This window comes from Vitis vinifera, chromosome 8 (genome assembly GCF_030704535.1).
Source record: "Vitis vinifera cultivar Pinot Noir 40024 chromosome 8, ASM3070453v1".
NCBI classification, from domain to species: domain Eukaryota; kingdom Viridiplantae; phylum Streptophyta; class Magnoliopsida; order Vitales; family Vitaceae; genus Vitis; species Vitis vinifera.
The window spans coordinates 12,889,970-12,912,522 of NC_081812.1; the positions used below are offsets into that span (position 1 = coordinate 12,889,970).

General features: G+C 36.0%; 3 protein-coding genes across 3 annotated transcripts; 1 reads left to right on the plus strand and 2 right to left on the minus strand.

Annotated features, from left to right (window-relative positions):
• The first annotated feature begins 296 nt into the window (after positions 1-296).
• Positions 297-4,269, plus strand: LOC100258481 (cysteine proteinase inhibitor 12). Its single transcript, XM_002283364.4, has 4 exons — positions 297-763; positions 1,962-2,181; positions 3,712-3,857; positions 3,939-4,269. The coding sequence occupies exons 1-4, from the start codon at positions 563-565 to the stop codon at positions 4,074-4,076; spliced, it is 705 nt and encodes a 234-aa protein (XP_002283400.1). The 5' UTR covers positions 297-562; the 3' UTR covers positions 4,077-4,269.
• Positions 4,270-4,846: 577 nt separating this feature from the next.
• Positions 4,847-7,917, minus strand: LOC100263633 (cytochrome P450 98A2). The gene is made up of 3 exons (XM_002283302.4): positions 7,361-7,917; positions 5,705-6,102; positions 4,847-5,619 (listed from the first exon to the last, which is right to left on the minus strand). The coding sequence occupies exons 1-3, from the start codon at positions 7,842-7,844 to the stop codon at positions 4,975-4,977; spliced, it is 1,527 nt and encodes a 508-aa protein (XP_002283338.1). The 5' UTR covers positions 7,845-7,917; the 3' UTR covers positions 4,847-4,974.
• Positions 7,918-9,362: 1,445 nt separating this feature from the next.
• LOC100251687 (70 kDa peptidyl-prolyl isomerase) lies at positions 9,363-14,660 on the minus strand. The gene is made up of 12 exons (XM_059739000.1): positions 14,468-14,660; positions 14,105-14,191; positions 13,594-13,854; positions 12,716-12,793; positions 12,519-12,599; positions 12,185-12,379; positions 11,960-12,046; positions 11,721-11,875; positions 11,383-11,506; positions 11,133-11,278; positions 10,182-10,309; positions 9,363-10,059 (listed from the first exon to the last, which is right to left on the minus strand). Exons 1-12 carry the CDS (start codon positions 14,577-14,579, stop codon positions 9,960-9,962), a joined length of 1,554 nt encoding a protein of 517 aa, XP_059594983.1. The 5' UTR covers positions 14,580-14,660; the 3' UTR covers positions 9,363-9,959.
• Between the last annotated feature and the right edge of the window lie 7,893 nt (positions 14,661-22,553).

Genomic DNA, 22,553 nt, shown 5'->3' on the forward strand with positions numbered 1-22,553 from the left:
TTATATTTAAATAAATATTGTAAATTTTTATAATTTACTTTTATAAAAATAAATTTAGATTTTATATTTTTAATTTTTTTTGAAAATATTAACTTTTTATTTAATTATTATAAATGGGGTGATATCCAAACCTTAACTCAACCTCGGGTTTTTTTTAAAACAAAAAACTTATATTTAATTTATTTATTTATTTTTATTCTAAACTTATCTTATTAGGAGTGAAGTGATCCAATACTAAAACCAATGTTGGTTTTCATTTCCTTTTATTGCGATGAAGATTCAAACCAAAGCCCCCTTGATAATTAAACTCCACAGACATGCAAAACGATCCGGTCTTGTTTGTGTCGTTTTGGTTGGACTTTGAATTGGGTTTGGGCCTGGGCTTGGATGCTAGCAAGAAGGAAGAATGGAAAGCGGTCCACTCCAGAATATCGGGTCAAATCCGACCCGTTTCAGATCTTGACAGCGAAGCCTTTGGTATTGCTTATAAACGAAGCAAGGCAACGCCAGAGACCGGAGAAGAAGTGCGTTGTCTTTAGGGGAGAAAAGCGAAAGGATATTTATGGAGCTCAATAGGTTGGTTCTCTTGTCGCTGAGTTTTGTGCTGGTCTCTCAGATAGGTTTTTGCAGAGAGGACAGTTTCATAAGGATGCCGAAGACGATGAACCTTCTCGGTGGTGTTCGGGATTGTGGAGGAATCCAAAACAGCGCTGAGATAGAGAGCATCGCTCGATTCGCGGTGCAAGAGCATAACAAGAATCAGGTTTTTCTTTGCTTTATTTATTTTTTTAATCTATATTGGTCTGTGGTCTGTTTGGTTGTCGAGAAAATTCAAGAAGGAAACAGAAATATTTTTTATTTTTTATTTTTTGTTTTTTGTTAATCGCTTACATGTGGTGTTAGGTTTAGGGTATTGTGTGTGTGTGTGTGTGTTCAGATATGAGATTTTGAGTACTGTTTAATAATTTATTATTTATTCTTCCCATCAACCCGGTTTAGGTTTTCTAGTATGAGATGCTCTTCTGTTTCTCTTACTTCGGCTGAGGGAATTTAGGGGCCTAAAAACAGAATTCGGAACATGTTACTAGATTCCCTGTTTTCTTCCCTTTTACGATGTTTCAGCGATGGAACAGATATTTATGTTGCCTATTAGAAATTTAGGTTTGAGATTTTACTCCCTGTCTAGGATACTAATCCTTTCCGTTTGTTTGCCGGGAACATGTGGGAAAAGAAAATAAAACTTGGAATTTTGTAACATGTTCGCTTAGATAGTCTGTTTCAAGATTCTGGGTGGTTTTTTTTACAGGACACCGTTTAAATGAACTTGCTTCGATATGGCGGACATTTCTGACTTGTCTTCTGAGTTTTAAGTCAGAATAAAATTTTTGGAGATAATACAGCAAAATTGATTTATTTGGGCTTGTATTTTAATTGAAGCAATGTACTGTTGGCAAATTAGACTGGGTGCCTAAAGGAAGATTTGGTTCCAGAACTTAGAAAAGCTTGCATGCTTATAAACAACTGAATATCAAAGAATAGTGGGTTTGTATTTTAATTGATAAAAACGATGAAATACCAGAACATCTAGCTTAGATAAAATAAATAAATAAATAAAAGAAATACTAGAACACCTATTTTATTTTTCTTTTTCAAAATTCTTGCAAATTCCAGAAACTATTTTCCATTCTTTAAATCTCTAAATTTTAATTATTGGAAGGTGCTAGTGTCAAATTTCTGCGGGCTCTTTTTGTTTTCATGAGTGGCATGTAATTTCAAGGTTGGTTTAATTATAAAAGAGGAGAAAATGATAATAAACTAATCCATCCAAGGATAAAGTTCATTTCTGATTTCATGTACATATTCCTCTCTCCTAAACTTTTCTTTTGTATTGATCCTTTCATTCTAAATAGTTTGGTGCATTGTCTTTTTACACTTCTGTTTCTGTTGGATTTTTCATACAGAATGCCCTTCTTGAGTTTGCGAAGGTGTTGAAGGCCAAAGAACAGGTGGTTGCTGGCAAGATATACTATCTAACCCTGGAAGCCATTGATGCTGGTAAGAAGAAGATATATGAAGCAAAAGTTTGGGTGAAGCCATGGATGAATTTCAAGGAGTTGCAAGAATTTAAGCATTCTCAAGAGACCAAGTCATTTGCCCCTTCAGACCTTGGTGTTAAACAAGGTAATGGACTATTCTAGGTATACTTGCATTACAAAGTTGTAATGGTGGTTTTGATTAATATCTACTGAACTATGGGCTGTTGTAGTTGATTTATTTCTTCTTGTACCACACTGCTCTTGCATGGATAGTTACCTAATTGTTGATGTGTTTCTATGCTACGTGTAAACTTGAAAATGCATGAACCCATGTCTAACCCAGCATGACTGCGTGGCATGGTGAATAATATGGCTGTTCTGGAAACTTCACCTTTCTGCACTAGGAGGAGAGAGATATATCTCTAGTTATCTATATTTTCTCGTTGCTGGTGGCTTAATTAGCTTTTTTTCCCCCGAAAAAAAATGGCAACAGGATCATAAATTTATATGCGATTTGATGTTTATTTTCAGTTTGATCTTTATCTTCACCATTTCTGGCATGCTATATTATGTGCAAACTATATTTGGTTCTGAAGCATAGAACCAGATGATACTTAAATAACTCAACTGTGGTACACAACTCAGATATTCCACAGTATACGAACCGGAATGGAAGAAATGACCATCCCTGGGTTGCAATGCAGCCGAGCTGAGTTGAACATTTCATGGTCACACCCATGTTATCAATGCATGTCCATTTGGCGTAAATATTAAAACATTTCATCTGCCCATGATCATGTAACTCCCTGTGTACAGTTATAAAGATATGTATAAATATGAAAGAAAAGGAGAAAAAGAATGAACATTCTCATCTTCCCAATGTTCTGACTCTTAGAAACCACATTCAGCCCTATCCCAGTGTTAGGAGCTTAGATGAATCTAACACCTCACACCTGTTCATTACCCTGTTTTTTTTTTTTTCTTTTTTTGTATGAATATTTATGTATATTAGTTGAATTTGATACTTTGATACACAGCAGGGTTGTTTAAGTCTTCTGGAAATCACAAATATTTAAAAAAAAAAAAAAAAAAAAAAAAAAAAAAAAAAAAGGAGTCTTATAAAATCACAAACATTATTTTTAAGTCTTTTAGAAGTCACAAATGCCCAATAACCCACTTCTAGAAATCATGCTTCACTACATGGTTATTTTAAAATATGTGATTTTATTCAAAAGAAATTTTGAAGGGAAGTAACATTGAAATGTAATAAAGGTGTCCTTTATCTTAACACTTGCTTTTGGTTGCCTGCAGATTACTAATTTTGTTGAAATTAAGTAGTGTTGTGCCAAGTAACTGAACACTTGGTTTCCATGTGTAGCACGTGCCTATGTGACATTGTATATATGTGTTGGCTACAGAGATAATTAAAATGCCTGCTGATTCATGTGCCTTAGAATAGGAATGTCTCATGCTCTTTCCAAATCCTGAGTTATCCCCAGGAATCACATGACTGTTGAAATCATAGCCTAATCTTGCTTTTTACCGCAAAAAGCTAGTAATGTGTCTAAACCTTGACCTGATGCTAGCACGGCCTTTATTTGAAGTCCTTTTTTTAATCCTTTTTAAGAGGATATTCTGTAACTGATGGTTAACTGGGCCCATTCTGCAAAATCAGATGGCCATGGTTCAGAATGGCAAGTAGTGCCAACTAATGATCCTGAGGTCCAGGATGCTGCAAATCATGTTGTTAAAAGCATCCAGATGAGGTCCAACTCGATTTTCCGATATGAACTTTTAGAGATTCTTCTAGCTAAGGCCAAGGTTGGCATTTTATACTCTCCTTTCAAGTTCCAATCTTAAAATGTTCTTACAATCACATATTGGTTCCTTGTTCAAATGTAGGTCATTGAAGGTTCAGCCAAATTTGATTTGCTTCTGAAGTTGAAATGGGGAAGTAAGGATGTGAAGTTCAAGGCTGAAGTAAATAAGAATATTGAAGGAAAGTTCTGTTCAACCCAGTGGAAAGAAGATCATCTCTGAATCTGGTAATCATCGTCATTTGTTCGATATGTGTAAATCGATAAAACCTAGTACACAATGCTTGATTATACTGATGTTACTTATGTTGGTACGAGTTGGATAAGAAAACACCAAGTTCCATAATAGCAAACTTATATGTAAATATGTTTTGTGATTTATGTCAGATTGCTTATACCTATTATCATTGCTTAAACTTACTGCGCATTCAAATGTTTTTTTCCTTTATTTGATGGCACTTTCTTTAGAGTCGCAAGTTTGGGGAACTGTCATATGACAGGACAATGTTTCATTTAGAGTGGAATAGCTAATGAACCCTAAAATTTAGATCCCTGCATAGTGCTTGGAAGGAAAATTTATCAAGTGGGGGGAAGAAGTTTTAATGAACTTTACCCATGGTGAAGCATGTATTAATTCTTGAAAATAACTTCTCTTTTAAATTTGCTTTTAGAAATTGTACGTAAAGCAAGCAAACGACATACCCCAAGAATCCTTTTGCGTTATCACATAAGGACCACCAAAAATAAAGTTGTTTGGATGATAGAGAAATGATTTATTTAATAAAACTTTTTTGTATAATATATGGTGTGTGTGAATAATGATTCTTGATGTTATCGTTTGAAGTTCGGTGACATGTCATTTTAAATTTTTGCAAAACCTAAAACATTAATGCGATATTTAATTTGGATAATGATATTTAAAAAAAAAATCTAATATTAATATTAACAAATAGAATATGACGAAGAAGATTTTAACTAATAGGTAAATACGAATGATCAAACTCATAGAACACGGTGTCTTTTTTATTTGATCCCTATTTTCCCATTAGGGTCATCGAACATTTTACAATCTCATTCAAAGTAATCCAAAAGCTTAAAAGGAGAATCCAACATCTTAAAAATTAAATATCCACAGCCATCCTTTTGTATAAGCTTGCAGGTAACCTTGAAGTAGGAATAGCCTGTAGCGGAGTCCTCATGTAACTGACCAATCCAGGGTTCTCCGACATGTCCAGATCCTCTGGGTTAACCCCCTCGGGTGGAGCCCAGTTAAAATGGTGCAGTAGGTGACCCAACATTGACGTAACCAAATTGATACCAAGTTGTGCACCTGGGCACACACGTCTCCCAGCACCAAAAGGCAGTAGCCTAAAATCATGACCCTTCATATCAACATCCTCCTCCAGGAACCGTTCGGGTCGGAACTCTTCTGGATCTTTCCACACCGCTGGATCACGTGCCACAGCCCATACATTTACATGAACATTGGATCCCTTTGGAATGTCATAGCCACCGATCTTAACATTGGCATTGGCCCGATGGGGGAGCATCAATGGGGTTGGAGGGTGCAGCCTCAGTGCCTCCTTGGCTACAGATTGTAGGTAAGGGAGGTTGGAGAAGTCAGATTCGCTCATGACGCGGTCCAGCCCAATTACATGGTCTAACTCTGCTTGAACCTTTTGTTGGACCCTAGGGTTCTTGATCAGCTCGGCCATGGCCCATTCAACTGAAATAGCAGTTGTGTCCATGCCGGCAGTAATCATATCCTACATTAAACAATAAAATCAAAATCCCCAAAAACTATTTTTCTTGCATTTAAATATAACAATAAATATTTATAAATCTACTCACCCAAAGCAGCCCAATAATGGTGTCCTCACTTAGATCATATTTATCTTGGAGAGTGAGCAAAGCATCCACAAAATGCTGCTTGGCACCACCGCTCTTCTCGCGGGCAAGGGTGTGCTCTTCCATGATGGCTCTAGTGAGTCGGTCGCGACGCGCACCGTGCTTGGCAAACGCTTCTTCCTCAAGGGGAAACATCCAGCGAAGCCATGGGATGTGCTCGGCCATGGCTAGTGATGCACCGAGCTTTAGCCCATTGGCCACAATGGCCTTGAATTCCAAACCCTGCTCGTCGATCACACCCTCCGAATTCATAAACCTTTTCCCAAATGCCAGTCTTGTAATGTTATTGAACGCCACTGCTCCCAAATACTTCTTCAACAATATGCTCTTCCCAAGATTTTCTGCACATACACTAATTAAACCATTCAGCCATCATCGGATAGACTCCGCCTTAATAAATAATTTCGACATCAAATTAATCAACCACTTGCGGGTGTAACAATTGTATTGAATAGCAAAAACATCCATCTTCATAGCAGAAAACATCTATCAGCGAGTAAGAACAAAAAACCAATACTTTGAAAACGATGGACACCCAATAATTAGGTATACCCCCACTGAAAGTAAAATGCAATCACCAATTCAACCCAACAAGGCAGAAACTTTTTTAATATATCCACCTTCCTATCACATGAAACCCATTATACCTGACTTTAAACACCAGCTGAGGATTTATCTTATATTAAAATAACAATTATAAAAATGGACCAACATTCTCCTTGCAAGTAACCATGTATTTCAAAGTGGTGGGAGGGAGGAGATTGTCATGTATTTCAAGTTTTCACCCACTTCAACTGCCAAAATAATAATTAATTGATCAATTAAAATCTGAAAATGACAACATCATCATGAATAGAGCAGAGCACGTCGCGGCCGATTTCCAACCATTTACCAAACTTATCTTCTTAGATCTTACCCCGCCTGCAATACTCTTCATAAATGCACAAGAATTTTTAATTTTTTAATAATTATCACGAAAAACAAAATGTTCAACTTTAGAACAAACCCCACCACCGAATCCAATCTTAAGATGAAAGTGTTTTTGTTTCTTCACATTAATATTAATATAAGACTTACTCTAGACTATCACTACAGCTCTACACGTTTCGTAGCAGAAAGCGTGTTTTTTCTTATATTAGCTTTAACCTCTTTGTTGACTTTTGAGTGGACCTTTCCAGTTTTTTTTCTTTTACTGATTGACTATTCAACTCGGAAGTACTAAATATGATCTTTAATAAATAGTCACAGTAATTATTTGGTTTTTTCAAACAATTATCAAAATTTTCTAACTAGATTGTGACATTAAGGTACCCATGATTTAATGAAACATCTTATGGAACAGAGGTACCCATGATTCACGATTCAATGATTCATTACCCTAACAGGATAAAGTGACTAGTAAGTAGTAACCATAAATTACCCAAATAAATCGTCTGCATCTGATACAGAAAAATGAAGGTTTTTATGTAATTACTTATTTATCTATATTAATTAAATAAACGAATGTTCGTTCCCCACAGATAGAATCGGACCCTGATCCATAAAAAGATAAAATGATGGCACTGAAAAATTCAATGGAAAGCACACAAGGACACGTACCAGGATTGGTGACATCTTTGAAAATGGATTCAACCATGGCTGTCACTTCATCTTCTCTGATGGGTCTGAGAGCTTCAAGCCTCTTGGGAGAGAAGAGCTCAAGGGTGCACACCTTTCGGACCTTGACGTAGTGAGGTCCATAGTCGGCCCATATCAGGTCCTTCCCGTCTCTGCTGAATTTAGCAGCGGATCTGCTCCTGTGCCTATCAGCCAGTTGCTGATCTTTCTCCTTCAGAGCCTCCTTTGCCAGCTCTGAATTTGAAACTATGACGTTCAGGGTTGACCCGAACCACACCGATATGATGGGGCCATAGGCCTGTGACCACTCCGCAAAGCACCGGAACCTCACCGGCTTGATGTCGTAGAGGTTTCCGACGATGGGCCAGGGGTGTGGGCCCGGGGGGAGCTTGAATCTGAGGCGCTGGTAGAGCTTGTAAGCGAGGAAGATGGCTGTGATTGAGATAAGAACCAGAAGGAGAGCCATTGGAGGGAGGGGTGGAGGGAGTGGTAAGTGGGTAACTTTTCTACAAAACAGAGGGTCGGAGGGAGGTTGATATAGAGTACTGATGAGGGAGTTGGTGGATGGACCCTTCTACGTGATCTAGCATGAGACATGGTGGGGCCAGCGCCAGTCATAGAGTGGTGGCGCGTGGGAGGAGATGGGAGGGTTTGGGGGTTGGTGAGGTGAGTCGAGACAACTTTTTTTTTTCTAAGTTTTCCCGGACAGCTTTAATTTTTATTATTACCAATTTATTGCCATAATATAGGCTCATAATTATGAACCCATGCCCAATTTGATGTACTTTTTCCTTTCACTATATACGTAACTATCTTTACTCTTATATAAGACTGTATTTTTATGATTAATTATAAAAAAAATAGTTCAAACAATTGAATTATTGTCTTAACTATTTATCACATAGCAAAATTCCAGAAAAGTCTAGTACCCTTGGAGAGGTGGGTCGCTTCAAATTGGAACTAGCCAGTGTGAATCTACCAAAATAACCTTTACCAACCAGCAGCGACAAAATAATTTACAGACAAAGGTAGATCGTACAAAAAAATTGTTGAAATTTCAGCCTTAATAAAGCCTGCCATGGGAAAATATAGTACCAGTGCTATGTGTATGTATAGCCCCATGGGCATGATGTAATTTTTTTTCTTCATTAAAAAAAGAGGAAATCATTTTTTTAACAAAGCGGCAAGGGGATGCAGTTTTCAAGAAACATGAGAGTCACTCCACCACTCAAAACAGTGAAAATGGATTTTTTTTTTGCCCTTTTTTCTAGACCGACTCCTTTCTCTCACCCTTTTTTTTCTTTCCTGTTTGGATCCACTGGATAGAAGAAGGGGTTGTTAGACTCTCACCATAATATACCAACTTGTTTGCTTGCCCTCCAATCATTATTTAGTTCATTTTAAAATTCACCTTTTTTTTTTTGAAACCCCTTTCAGGGATAATAACACAATTAAATGGACAGATTTTTTATATATTTTTTTTTAAACTAAAATTATATTTGTATTGAAAATGAGGTGGAGGATTGGGAATTGGGCGGTGGTGGTGTGGTGTTGGAGGAGGATTGAGTGAAGCGGGTGGTGGTGGTGGGTAGGTAGTAGGTGTGGTGGAGAGTCGAAGACGATATATGTACAGTGGGGCCCTTGATGTTGGGTGGGGGTTGGTAAGACTTGATAAATGGGTTTCGTGGGGGGATCATTGGGCCAGGGCCGCTTAGCCTAGATTACCAACCTCACCATTCTCTTGTGTGACGACAAGCTGACTAAATCAATGCCCTAACATTGTTGTTACAGGGGTTATCTACACGCCCAACTTCTCTTGTGCCACGAATTCTGATCTTTTTTTCATCTTTCAAAATTAATAAGTGCGTATAAGATATTGAACAGTGAAGTGCATTTTAGAATTGGGGTCAATCCTATGCTGTAGTTCCTTTTTGTGGTACAAAACCCTTGTGGGCTATGGTCTTCTTATCCGCCAGTCTTCTCATGATTCAAATTATTAGATACTTCACAATTTTTACCTTTTAAAATCCAATAAATGTATATGGAATATTACACTTATTTGATTATAAAAATTTTTGGGAGCAATCCGACACAAGTATAGGAAATGGAAAGTAAACATGGGCAGTTCTCCTGACACAACATGGAGGCGGCTGAGGCATGTGCATCCCACCGCAGGTGATATAGTAGCATCAAAAGATCAACCATTTTCTGCATCTTCTTGGTAGGCTGTCATTCTCTCTTTGAAGTTTGGGCTTACCAGCAGTACACTACTCTGGTGCGCATGCCAAAAAATGCATTAATTAAGGAAGGGCTCACACAGCAAAGCGAAACTAACCCCCTTTCATGGCAGCTTGGCTATTTGTCTTTCATTCTGTCTTAGATACCCAAATACCGCATACATGTTCCACACACATACATCTAATAATCTCTTGAAATGTGTGTTGATGATTTTAATGAATAAGGTGAACCATCTGATATGTATTGAGAAGCACTGAGCCTTCAGTCTAGAATTTGTTCCGATTGGTACGGTCAAAGAAATTGTCCAGATGGTTGAGATGATTAGATTACTAACTCCATGTTTCTAACCCATCCTCGAAAGCATGGTGCTGAAAATCTGAGTCTGGTGTCTAATGTACTCCTTCTGTTTTACTTGCAGCTCCTTGTACACAAGTTTCACATCTCTACATATTCAAAAAAAATATTTCCATGGAATTAATTTCTTAAGTTTTTTTTATCTCAGCAAGGACTTGAATATTGAGAAACAAATAATGGTGGAAGAAACTAAATCGTGTGGGACACGTACCTGTTACTTGGATCAATGGTCAGAGCTCTCCGAATGTCAGCCTCTGCCTTTTCCAACTCGGATATTCTTAGATATGATTGGGATCGTCTGTATAGAGCCTTGATATTAGAAGGATCAAGTTCTAGGACCTGTCATGCACGAAAGTATGAAATAAATGTACGAATATTTTTCTGAGACTCGGGGAAAGCATGACTAATTAACGGGTTGAAGCAGAATTTGAATGGTCAAAAGAAGCTTTTAGTTTAGGGTGGGTGGAGGGTTGGAGTAAATGGAGGGGGGCCACTGGGGTGGCTGGTTGGTGTTTTAATGTTCTTCACATGTAGATAAGTTTGCTGTATGTGATTTCATGGAGGGAAACCTAATGCTTGTTTGGACAATTGGGCCTCATCTTCTGGGAAAGGCAGGCCCATTTTTTGTTGTCCTTCTAAAAGTCCAGCTGATATACATATCATTGTCATTTCCCAAATAGTCTTTGTGCCAGGATCAGAATCTGTCCTGTACCAAATGTTATCATCTATTCCACAAACAAGTGTTCATATCAACAGTAATGATGCATGGATCAACAGTAATGATGCATGGATCAACCAGATTTTAGTTAAAAGATCCATCTGCTTAAGTTAGTCTTTTGGGGGTAGGAAGACTTCCCCTTTTGGGCGAAGGCATCATATCCCCTGAATCAGTCCAGCCACCCAAGTCTTCTTGCTTAAATCAGCATAGCAAGTATGGCATTTTTGGGCTTGGGTCCACATTGCAAGCACAACATACCTAATTCAACAGCTTTGATGCTCAAATCAAGCCAAGTTTTGACATGCAGAATTGTAGAAAGGTGAGCTGCCTAGAACTAAAAGGCGGGCCACAAACACAATTTACAACACACATGGCCAAGCTTGTCTAGTAGATGGCATCAAGCATATGCTATATAAATGTATACTCATACTGAGAGAGAGGCACCTTTGTGCATTGTTTTGAAGCTTCAAGATACTCGCCCAGTTTAAGTTTGCAGGCTGCATTGTTCAAATTACAAGATATCCGCAAGGCATTTGCCTGGACCTTCTCTTCATCAGTGAAAGAGTGATCAAACTCAATATACTTCTCAGCCTGCAAACATTAGTTAAAACAACTTATTCAGTTTAGAATGTCCAAGTTTTCTCATAGCATTATGAACCCCTTGTTAAAAAAATTACTCATTCTAGGTAAATTTCCTTCTCATATTTCTTGGAGGCATGCCAAAATTTCCCAGCCTTGAACAGCATATTCCCATCATGCTTCTTCCTCTCACAAGCTTCTAGTTTCTCATGATTTTCCATCTTCCAAAAGGGTCTCTCCTGTAGAGTGGAAAGAACTATCATAACAAGCAAACTGAACAGAATAAATTTATGTCATGCCAATTTTTATAGTCCATATTTTTTGAAAATTGACGATCTGATGACTCCAAATAAAGTACTTGGTGTGCAAAAGGAATATGCATGAACCAAGATTCCCAACATTGTGACAACTCCATTTTTGGAGAGTAACTGAAAAGATTTGAGAACAGAAAACCTTAGTGAAGTCTATCAACTCGACTTCATAATGATGCAGTGAATTTGCGGACACCATTCCTGAAACTTCATGGCCATCTGCTTGGATGGTAACGAGTGCCTGCTCTCCTTTTCGCATTGTCATGATTGCTCTGTCTAAACCTTCATTGATTTGTTCTAAAACAAAACATTTCAAGGTGACACAAGTTGGAAAAATGGTCCCTGATCACAAAAAGAAGATAATGAAGAAACATAAAATACCTTCAAAACATAATAACTCCAAAGGTTCTTCTCTGGACCCCTTCCTCTCAAAAACAGTTCCATTTTCAAGTTTACCAATGTATGCCACTGAAGACAGAAATACACTTCAGGCTTCAAGAAACTTCAGGTTGACATTAATTTTGATAAGAAATCTGGAAAAACAACTAAAACTTTTAAACCTCAAAGGTAGAATATTGCAATTATAAAATGTTATTGAGAAGTTACCCTTTGCAAGGGATCCTTCACTAGGACGGTCAAAGCCTTCACCAACTTTCATGATCTTCTTAAGCACCTTCTTGTCTCCCATGATATCAATAACGCTTTTCCATGATATCAGTTCAAGACAAATGATTAAATTTGAATTGGGTGGAATAGCACCATCTGTTCTAGTAACTTCATTTCCAATTTGTTTGAAACCATCTGCCAAGAGCAAGTTTGATTATAAGGGCCTAAGGGGTCTCAGTAAAGTGGGAAAAATCATAAAGAAGGAAGAAGGTTTAAATGAAATAGTGTTACTTAGTTGCTGATTTGGAGGTAGTGAGTAATTCCTACTACTTACAAGAGAACCTCACTGATAGCTCTGCTTTCTCACCCCTCCTCATTGTCTTTACTGCTTTGCTTATAGCCGGACAAGGCAAATCTGATCATTGAGAATATCTAAAAATGTTAAAACTTTTCCAAAACTCATTTATAAGCAATACTAAATTCCTTGATGTAATCCAATTCAACAGGATATTATAAGCAAGTTTAACTTACCATCTCCTAAATGAAATTCCGAACCCTCATCACACTTGGAGACTTCTGTTCCATTCTCGAGCCTTACCTCATACTTAACTACAAAGAAAGAAAAAGTTTCCCATTATAAAACAAGCAATTCAAAATTTTCAACACATGGCAAAAATCTGAGCCACTCCAAAAGGCTTTTCCAGTTAATTTGACCATCCTAAATATTTTTAAATTTGCACACATTGGCTAGTTAAGTTTGGTTCAGGAGTCTAGTTGTCCACAAATCTAACCTATTGACAACATCAAAATCCGATCAGAACAGAAATTTTCCTAGATGATTGGTTGAGCAATCAAGGGAGTGACAAAATCTGACTAGTAAATGTAATTTTCTATAGCACCAAAACACAGATCATTTTCAAATGCTCAGAGCTACCAAGTGTTATACCCAAAGCTTGATTTGTGCATGAGAGATCCCATAATAGGTGTTTGCTTCATGTGGTACTGCATCATACATTGACTGAAAAGTGTTTATTCACAAAAATCTAACTTCAAAGAATTGTTTTTCCCTGTTTCACTTTTAATTTTACATCTTGACAGTAACAAAATAATACTGAATCATTTGGACTTTCTTAAATGTTAAACCGGTTTTAGGATGCTAACTTATTGTCCATGTAAATGTGTTTTAAAGCCATGAGGGCCTATTGAGCGTAGAACCGATGATCTCTACATGGGAAAAAGCGAGTTGTTACATAGACACTAAGATAATGATTAAATGAATTGATTGCATTTCAATCGCGGGAGTAACTGGCACCATCTAAAATGCAAGCTATATGACAGTTAACATGCTTTATACGAAGAAATGGATTGATTGCATGGGCCACCTAAATGCTTAGAGATCACTCTGTTACCTAAAACTTCATCTCCATCCTTAGGAGTGGCCCATCCCTCGCCCTCTGTCATTATCTTCTTCAATATTCCTCCATCACCAGTTAAGTCTCTGATGGTATTCCAAGACAGCATTTCAATATCATAAATGAGTGTTGAATTGGGAGGAATAAGAGGTGGTAAACCAGTCTCTCCATAGGCCAAATCTGGTGGTATTGTAAAAATTGCCCTCTCACCCTTCTTCATCGTGGCAACCCCCTCTTCCCATCCTTTGATAACTTCACCTGAAATCCCAATTCAAAATGATATCAGAACCTCAGGGGCACATTGGCAAAACCTGGAATAACAAATATGCAATGTAACAAGTAGAGAACTTCATCCAAACATCACTACAAGTCATTTCTGAAGCCAAGTTTTATATAATTGGGGAAATTTTGAGAAGGGAAATGGAAGATAATTCAAGAAAATGTTGAAAACCATTTGGCAAAAAGTAACCACACATTTGAAAATGTGGTGGGTAGTTGGATATCATACATTGGCCTAATTTGAACCAGAATGGAGCTCCTCTATCGCGGCTGGAATCAAAATATGCCCCACCCTCAACGCGCCCACTGTAATGAACTGAGATATGAAAATTGCATTAGAACTATGGTGCTTGCAGATTGGTTGCTGAGAAAATACAAGAAAGAAAAAGCAATTCAAAAGTTGAGTCCCTTTTTGTTAATTTTTCGAGAAGGAAAAGAACTCAACATAACTATTATCTAATACAATTACTCGGTATGAGTTGAATTTCCATTTTTAAGGAACAAAGACAACAGAAAAACATGAAATTCTACTCCTTTTTCCTCGCCATCCAAACAGAGGGTTATCGAAAAAGAATGGGAGTAAAAATCGTGCCTTGGACTTCGTCACCAGGGAATGGAGTTAGCCATGAATGTCCCATCTGGAGAATCCGTTTTCTTAATCCCTGGGACCCGATATCCGTATCGGGTCTAGCTTCAGATTCCATGGAAGACTTGTGGGAGAGAGATGGAATGAAGGATATTCAGTCGAGGATAAGCCGTTTATTTCCCTCCTTTTGATGTTTTTCGGTTGAGATATTATTGCTTTGGGTTATTTGATGAGGGACACGAATGCAGATTCGTAGGAAAGAATCAACTACATTTTTTGAAAATATGAAGTATAATTTCTTTTTAAAAAAATTACAACAATTTTTAAAATTTAGGCTATGATTGATTATCCGAAAAAGAAAAATACAAAAAAAAGAAAATAAAAAGAAAAAATTAAGTTAAAAAAAATAATAATAAATTTAAAATCAATAAATTATATGATATAAAAAAATGATAATAAAAAATTTAAGCTATGATTTCAAATATGCTTCACATTAAAATTGTGGTGAAGTTTCTAAAATACTAGACAAATGGTGAACCAAAAGATTAAAGAAGTGTTTGGTACATGAAAATGATACTAATAAAGTCAAAATTGATTTTCTTGATATTAATAATAAAATCAGAAATTTATTGCACCAGTTGATTCTACAAAGTTGATACTAACTAAATAAGAATTTTAGTTCATATGTTGATTTTTGTAAATTGATGTTAATAAAATCAGAAATTTATTTCACAGTTTAATTTTTTAAAGTTACAATAATTGAGTTAAATATCTATTTCATGCACTGATTTTTTGTATTGAGAATGAAACTGATATTAATAAAATCGCGATTGTAATTTAACTTGTATAAAATTAATGTTAATAAAGTAAAATTTTTACACTATAAATTTACTTGTATAAAATTAAAAATTTAAATTAAGATTGTATCTTGTAATAAAATTGATAATTAAGAAATCAGAACTTTGTCCTATAAATTGATTACTTATAAATTTGAAGTTTGTCTTTTGGTTAGATATCATTTATAGAAATTAGATTATCCAATTCATGGATATTTTCACTTCTTTTTTTGGGTAATCCAGCGTGATTATTTGATGTACATATATTATGATATATTTTTATTCATTTGATACATTGATTAATTAAATGTTGAAATTTTGTTGTCAACTACAACTATAAGAATGTTAAGATTAACATGTTGAAAACTCGATTTACAGGAAAGTTTGAAATGAAAGACTTTGGAATTGAGAAGAAAATATTGGGTATGTATATTCATGGAGATCAAGAAGTAGGGAAATTGTGCTTATCACATAAAAAGTAAATTGAGAAAGTATTGGAACACTTTGAAATGCAAGGTTGAAAACCAGTGAGTACTCCATTAACAACTCACTTCAAACTTTCAAGTGTTTTATATCAAAAACCGAGGAAGAAGGGGAGCACATGTTACATGTTCTTTATGCTAGTGCAGTTGGAAATATTATGTATACTATGACTTGCACTAGATTAGATATTTCAAATGCAGATATTATGGTGAGTAGATATATATATCCCCTTAGAAAAATCTATTGGTAAGCAGTGAAATGGATATTTAAATATTTGAAAATAACATTACATGTTGGCTTAGTATATGATCAAAGTAATAACATCTCTAAGACAATTATTTATTATGTTGATTCTAACTTTACTAGAGATCTGGATAGAAGAAAGTCTCTAATAGGATATGTATTTGCTTTATGTGGTAGTGTTATTAGTTAGAAAATAACCTTGCAATCTCCGGTTGTGTTGTCAATAACTGAAGCAAAATACATGACAACCAAAGTAGTGAAAAAAGTATTTAACTTAAAAGTTTGGTTGATGATTTAGGCTTACAATAAGAGTTGATTGTTGTACATTTTGATAGCTAAAGTATCATATATTTGACTAAAAAACATATATTATATGAGAGGACTGGACATATTGATGTTAGAATGTATTTTATTAGGGATATGATTACACAAGGTGTTGTTGTAGTGAAAAAAAATCCCTACAAAGGATAATCTAGTATATATGATGACTAAGTATATTCCTATAGTATTCTTCATATTTTTAATTATTTTTAAAATGCTCTATAAAAAACATCTTAATAAAGCTCAAATTTGTTTTAGAAAATAATTTTCTTTTAGAATAATGTTAGTAAATAAACTCTTGGATCGGGTTGATTGGTTGGTGAGCCCAATAACTCATTGCCCAATGACCACATTGTTGGAGAACCCCATATTACTCCATTCCCATATTAGGGTTCATGTAATCTTGTCCTAGACTCTCCAAATCTATCATATAATGAAATCAATGATGTTCAAAAATTAAAAACTTACCAAAAATCTAGAGAATACTCGCATACCTGTGATCCAAACATTCTCAAATTGATTCTTATCAATGTATAAAGCTCCATAGGTGTACAAGATCTCGTAAACTCAATCGTCTTCCACTTGATGACTCCTTAAGTCTAGGCATTGAGATAGTGGAGATCTCAATGTTGGAGACTAGGGTTCTTTCTTTCAACTAAAGGAAGAGATAACAAGATTGAAACTCTAACCCCTTAATAGGAGTATTTATAGGTCTCCTATTGAGCTTAAGTGATTTGAGTCTATTATAGGCTTGTGTCATTTAATTTGACACAAAAATGTTGTTAATTGATTAATTAACTTAATAGGTCTCCAATTAATTAATTGGTTCAATCCAGAGATACAGTTTACTTACCCTTGTCCAACTTGCATAATTACCAAAATACCCTTATGCACATAAGTAAACTAAAAACCTATTCAATCCTCATAAATCATGTCATCAAGGAATATGAGCTTAAATAGGGCAATTGAGACTCGTATGAAAGTATTAACCCCCTCAAAATCCAATTCTGAAGTTGACTCGATATCTTACTATAAAGAGTCAATTGTACTTCAATACCTTGTGAGTATTACAATGAAATACCAAGTGATCAAGTTTGTGACTTGCTATCCACTGTATAGAGTCTCCCTATGAATTGGTTGTTCGTAATCTAACAAGGTGAAAACTATTAATCTTTCAAAACTACCTCAATCATCCTTGAGTTACAAATTTTCCTATTATGTGATCAAATGTTATACTCTAACTCACTAAGAACATGTCAAATTCCACTAAAGAAATTACTATGGACGCATAGATTTCATAATCACACATTTTTAGAATTACCCAAGATGACATACTATGTCAAAGTTCATGAGATACCTAGGTCTCAATTGAGAATACCTACTGTTACTAGTTTCCATCAACAATGACACAATTCATATGAAATATATGATTACTTTAGTATCTCACTCTTAAGTCAAAGTCACTACTGACTTTGACACAAGTTCAATATTCTCTCAAGATTGAGAGATAATACAATATAGCAGTTTGATGAAATCATAACTGCCCAATAGCATTATGTTACAACTCACTATAGGTTTTATATAATGTGTAACCATATACACTAATGCACTCTCCATAAGATCTATCTTGATGACAAAGACCAGTCATACTTTTAATTAGGAGGTGGTGTACTATAACCTCTAATAAATTACCTAAGTCTACAAATTGGTTGTAGACAAATCATCTACTTGCAAGAAACCCATGAATTGGATATTCTGTGCAACTTCTAATACACTCAATTCATGTATAATGCAATAGATGTTATGTCATAATGCTCATAAAGTATAATGCATGAAATAAGGATCGATAAAAATGACATTGGAATAACACTAAATTAATAATGAATTCTAAATTTGTTACATCATGCCATATTTGTAAATACTCTATCCTAACACATGAACTATTTATCTCCCTTGAGGCAAACTTTGGAAAACAAGGGTAGTTGTGCCATTTCAACTATGAGGTTTGTTTACCATATTTATTAAGAAGGAAAATAGCATGTGGGATACATGGGATATCGTTGTTTAGAAGTGAAGTGTTTGAAGCTGATCAAGAGTTAAATTAACAGCATGAGAAATGACACGGGTGATGATGGAATTATGGCTTTAGCTTTGATGATGGATGATGGGAGGGCTAGAGGGCCTGGAAAATTGTGGGTTGTGTTTAAAGCGGGGGTTGGCCCTGGAGGAGCCTAGGCCCAGACCACCCTTGGTTGTCAAGCTAGGCTCTAAGAGCCTTGTGTCCTTAAAAATCATTGGGCCTTTGGAGTTCCCTCTCGGGCCATTAGGTTAAGACAGGCCCAGCCTAAAATGCTTGGGGCTAGGAAGGGTTCGGGGCAGGGCTACAGGCTGACAAGGGCGGGCCTTTTATATGTCCAAGTGAGGTTAGAGCTTGGGCTCTTGGGAGCGCAAAAGCATAAAATAAAGAATAAGAGGGCCAATTGGAAACCATTATTGAAAAATAGTTTGACAAACCCTTTCCTGAAAACAAAATTATTTTGAAAAAATATTATATTTTAAAACAAATTTAAGATGCCTTTCGGTCGCAATGTTCTGCTCATGATGCTACGAAATAGAAAACAGGTGAATGATTTTGCGTGTTTATGTATGCATTCTTCATTAAATTCAGCATTATGGTTATGTACTTGAGTAACCTAAACTCCCACAAAGCCAGATTTTTGTGTCTTTAATTGCATACACTTGCAGATTGCAGCAGGCTGCAAGTACAAAGACATCTAAACATGTTGTCTTACTCCGCCTGAATTAATTTCCACGACCGACATCTGATTGCACAATCCTACAGCAATAACTCCAGCCGACGCCACCCCACCCACCGGAACCTTAGAATCTTGTCAAATGGCGCAAGTGGGCACACGGGAATCGCACTGGAACCTGCGTGTCGGAGATCATATGTGTACTACCCCCATGGTTTTCAGTCTCAGCAGGCCGGCCCACGTCAATCCTGTCGGAAAATGCGGTCAGCCTGAGCATGCATGTTCAACAGCCACCGGAGTTTCACGTGGAAAACAAGGCATTCCACACTCCACATCAGTCCCTCAGGAACATGTCTTGTGGATTGTCCAACCCTATTTTTCCATGTCCCTCGAGTGCATGAAAAGATATTGTTGTCCACCCCCATATGGGATTTTTATGTCCCGTCGATGCAAAGCTTGATATTGTGGCTACTCCACTAGCTAGCTACCCAGACCATTTCCTCCCCCTTTTTTTCCCTTTCATTCCGCATATATTCCATTATTAGCCTTTTCCCCCATCTGTGAAATCATTGAAATGAGATTTTTCTGGAGTCATTAATTCAATTTGGAACCCTGTTGGCCATTTCCATTGTGTTCAAATCTTGCTAGCCCTAATGTGCGGGTATACCGTAGTTCTGAGGACAAATAATAATAATAATAATAATAATAAAGTAAGCCTACATGAATGCTTAAATATGATATTGCTGAGGTAAGTCAAACATAGTGTAGGGAGCATTTTAGGAACCATCCAGAAAATGAGATGGATATTTTTATCATTGCATTTGAATGAATTTTTGTCTGCCTTTTGTACAGAATAGATAATTCAAAGTTTCCTATTTGTCATAATCAATTTTATGAGGTTTAGATTTTTCTTACAACCATGATCATGATGGTTGATATTCATGCTTCTCTCTCTCTCTCTCTCTCTCTCTCTATATGTATATATATATATATATATAGATATATAGATATATCCAATCTAAAACAAAATTGAAATGTCAACTTCGTACATGTTCTTCAAACACTCATTTAGTGAATAGTCAAAATCCGTATCCTCATTTCATTACTGAATAGACAAGGTTTTTCAATCAATTAATGAGTATCAACTTTTGCATTCTTCCCTTTGTGGAGATCTTGTTTATGGGCATATTCTCAGCCTAGCTATAAGTCAAAGACTAACCATGTTTGATTAAACCTCTTTGTCATTCATCTAGGTTTTCAGTATACATGTATATATTTTTGTTTGAGGCACAAGTGAGAGAGAGCCAAGAAATATTAAATTCAAAGATAAAAAGAGAAGTAGGGAAATGGCATCATAAGATGTTCAATCATGGGATGAATGGATTTCAAAATTGACCAAACACCTTGTGTGAATTAGAGGGCAATAGTAGTCATTATCACACATGGCTTAATAGTGAACTAATTATGAGAATATCAATCTCCACTTGACGGGGATAACTCATGTGCCCAATGCCCCATAATAACTTGCATGGTCAGAGCTAGGTTGTTGGGATATTTGGACAGAAAATTTTTCTTCAGCTTACAGATTGGAAATGGCAAAAAAGTACATAAAGGTTAGTCCTGATTTCTGGATAGATGAGTCCCCAGTAATTACCAAGGTTTTGACGGTAAGCATGTAAATGATCAAATTGCATGTATTCGAGCTTGATAGGATTGACACCATTGTATGTCTTTGGGGTTAGTACAGGAGTTTGATGGGCTCATCAACATAGCATAGTACTTCCACCGACACATGGACACCATGCTACAAAGGATAAAAATAAATAAAAAATATTATTTTTACCATTTTTTTAATCATTTATTATGATTTTATACATTGATTAATTAAGGAAGAAAAAGGGATTTCTAATGTCATATTTGTTGTGATTTTTTCTTGATTGTATAAACATGTTTTAAAACCATAAACATCTATTGAATTTAAGATGGATAATATCAATACAAAAGGAAACATGGTTCTTGAAAAAGGAAGTTACTCGGAAGCCTTCCGCACATGGTTTGAAAGTTGCCTTATGATTTCCACAAAGACATTTTCCTTTTCAAATGTTATAAACATCACGTTATTTCTGCATTAATTTCCTTGTCCTTCTGTAGTCATAATCGAACCATCAACTCCATTACTCCATGAGCTTTACTTGTTCATGCACACACGGAAAATATGTAAATTAATGGAGCCACATACTTAACTTCTCCAAACCCCTAATGATGAAATGAATTAGTATAATTAATGGAGAAAGGAGTTTGAATATTGTAAATGGAGGTCGAGTTAGTGTGCTAGGTCATAGCCATGATCCAAATGTTGGATTGGGCAGTCGACAGTTTCCCTTTTTGCATTATTATGTTTTCAAAGGCTATTGCAAATCCAACGCATTTTCGCATCTATAAAATTCTCCCAACACTTAATGCCCTGAAATTAAAGAAATATTCAACTATATATGCACGTGATGTAATGTATTTGAATGTGATCTTTATAAACATTGACAAACATTTGGGGTTGTTGCCTACTGTTCAGGTGATTCAGCTTCTAAGAATAATGATAAGACCCCATGATTTTGTCTCTCTGTTGACATCATACCATATGATATATGGATAATATTATGCCAAGGCTAGCTAGCTTTTCTTGAGCATTATGAAAATGGGATTCTGCTTTTTAACAACTATTAATCAACTTTTTCTCTCTCCAATCTTAGAGATGGAGGGGCAGTCCCATCTGCGTCGAATCTCGATATCTTAAAACAAATCTTATTATTTTATGAGGGAGAAAACAAAATGAATGAGAGAAAGAGAGAGAGACGTGTGAAAATTTATTTGACATATTATAGATTTTTATGTCCTAACTCCACACTTGAGCCCAATGTGTCACCATGTTTTTTGGTGGAGCAATTGATTTAATCCAAGTCATGCCAAACCTTCTTTTGGGATTTAATTTTAAAAGCGTTAGGCGAGGATACGATGCCGTTCTGTTCTCCATTTTGTGATAATTTCTAAAGGTTGCTTTATTTAATTTGAGGATTATTTGTGTGCCATGAAAAATAGGCCAAGCAGAAAGAAGTCACATTACACTGCCTACCCACTGCATGATAATGATGGGAAACAAGAATAAAGTATGAAGGTAGTGGGGGAGGGTGAAAGGTGACGCTAATATTGATTCTGGGCCTGGTTGAGTGTCTCCTAGCAATAGGACAAAGGCTCTCAAAGAGTGCTTAGAAACAAAGTAGAAGAACAGATATTGGGTTATTTTGAAGTTATGTGGAGAATCGATGTTGCACATATAATCATAGTCATATTCTAGTGATTTCCATGCAGATTAACCATGTTTCAAGTGGCATCTCTGCTGTAGTCATTATCCATTCCCACAGATGCATGCTTTTCCTTACAATGGAGGACATAGAATTTAAG

What these genes read in the sequence shown, in the direction of transcription:
- LOC100258481 (XM_002283364.4), top strand. Translation starts at nt 563, where the DNA reads ATGGAGCTCAATAGGTTGGTTCTCTTGTCGCTGAGTTTTGTGCTGGTC. An exon ending in AAGAGCATAACAAGAATCAG is followed by an intron (nt 764 to 1,961) that starts GTTTTTCTTTGC and finishes TTTTTCATACAG; the next exon opens with AATGCCCTTCTTGAGTTTGC. An exon ending in AGACCTTGGTGTTAAACAAG is followed by an intron (nt 2,182 to 3,711) that starts GTAATGGACTAT and finishes CTGCAAAATCAG; the next exon opens with ATGGCCATGGTTCAGAATGG.
- LOC100251687 (XM_059739000.1), bottom strand. Translation starts at nt 14,579, where the DNA reads ATGGAATCTGAAGCTAGACCCGATACGGATATCGGGTCCCAGGGATTA. An exon ending in GGAGTTATTATGTTTTGAAG is followed by an intron (nt 11,876 to 11,959) that starts GTATTTTATGTT and finishes GTTTTGTTTTAG; the next exon opens with AACAAATCAATGAAGGTTTA. An exon ending in CTTCAAAACAATGCACAAAG is followed by an intron (nt 10,310 to 11,132) that starts GTGCCTCTCTCT and finishes CGTGCATGACAG; the next exon opens with GTCCTAGAACTTGATCCTTC.
- LOC100263633 (XM_002283302.4), bottom strand. Translation starts at nt 7,844, where the DNA reads ATGGCTCTCCTTCTGGTTCTTATCTCAATCACAGCCATCTTCCTCGCT. An exon ending in CAAAGATGTCACCAATCCTG is followed by an intron (nt 6,103 to 7,360) that starts GTACGTGTCCTT and finishes GTGTATGTGCAG; the next exon opens with AAAATCTTGGGAAGAGCATA. An exon ending in CCATTATTGGGCTGCTTTGG is followed by an intron (nt 5,620 to 5,704) that starts GTGAGTAGATTT and finishes TGTTTAATGTAG; the next exon opens with GATATGATTACTGCCGGCAT.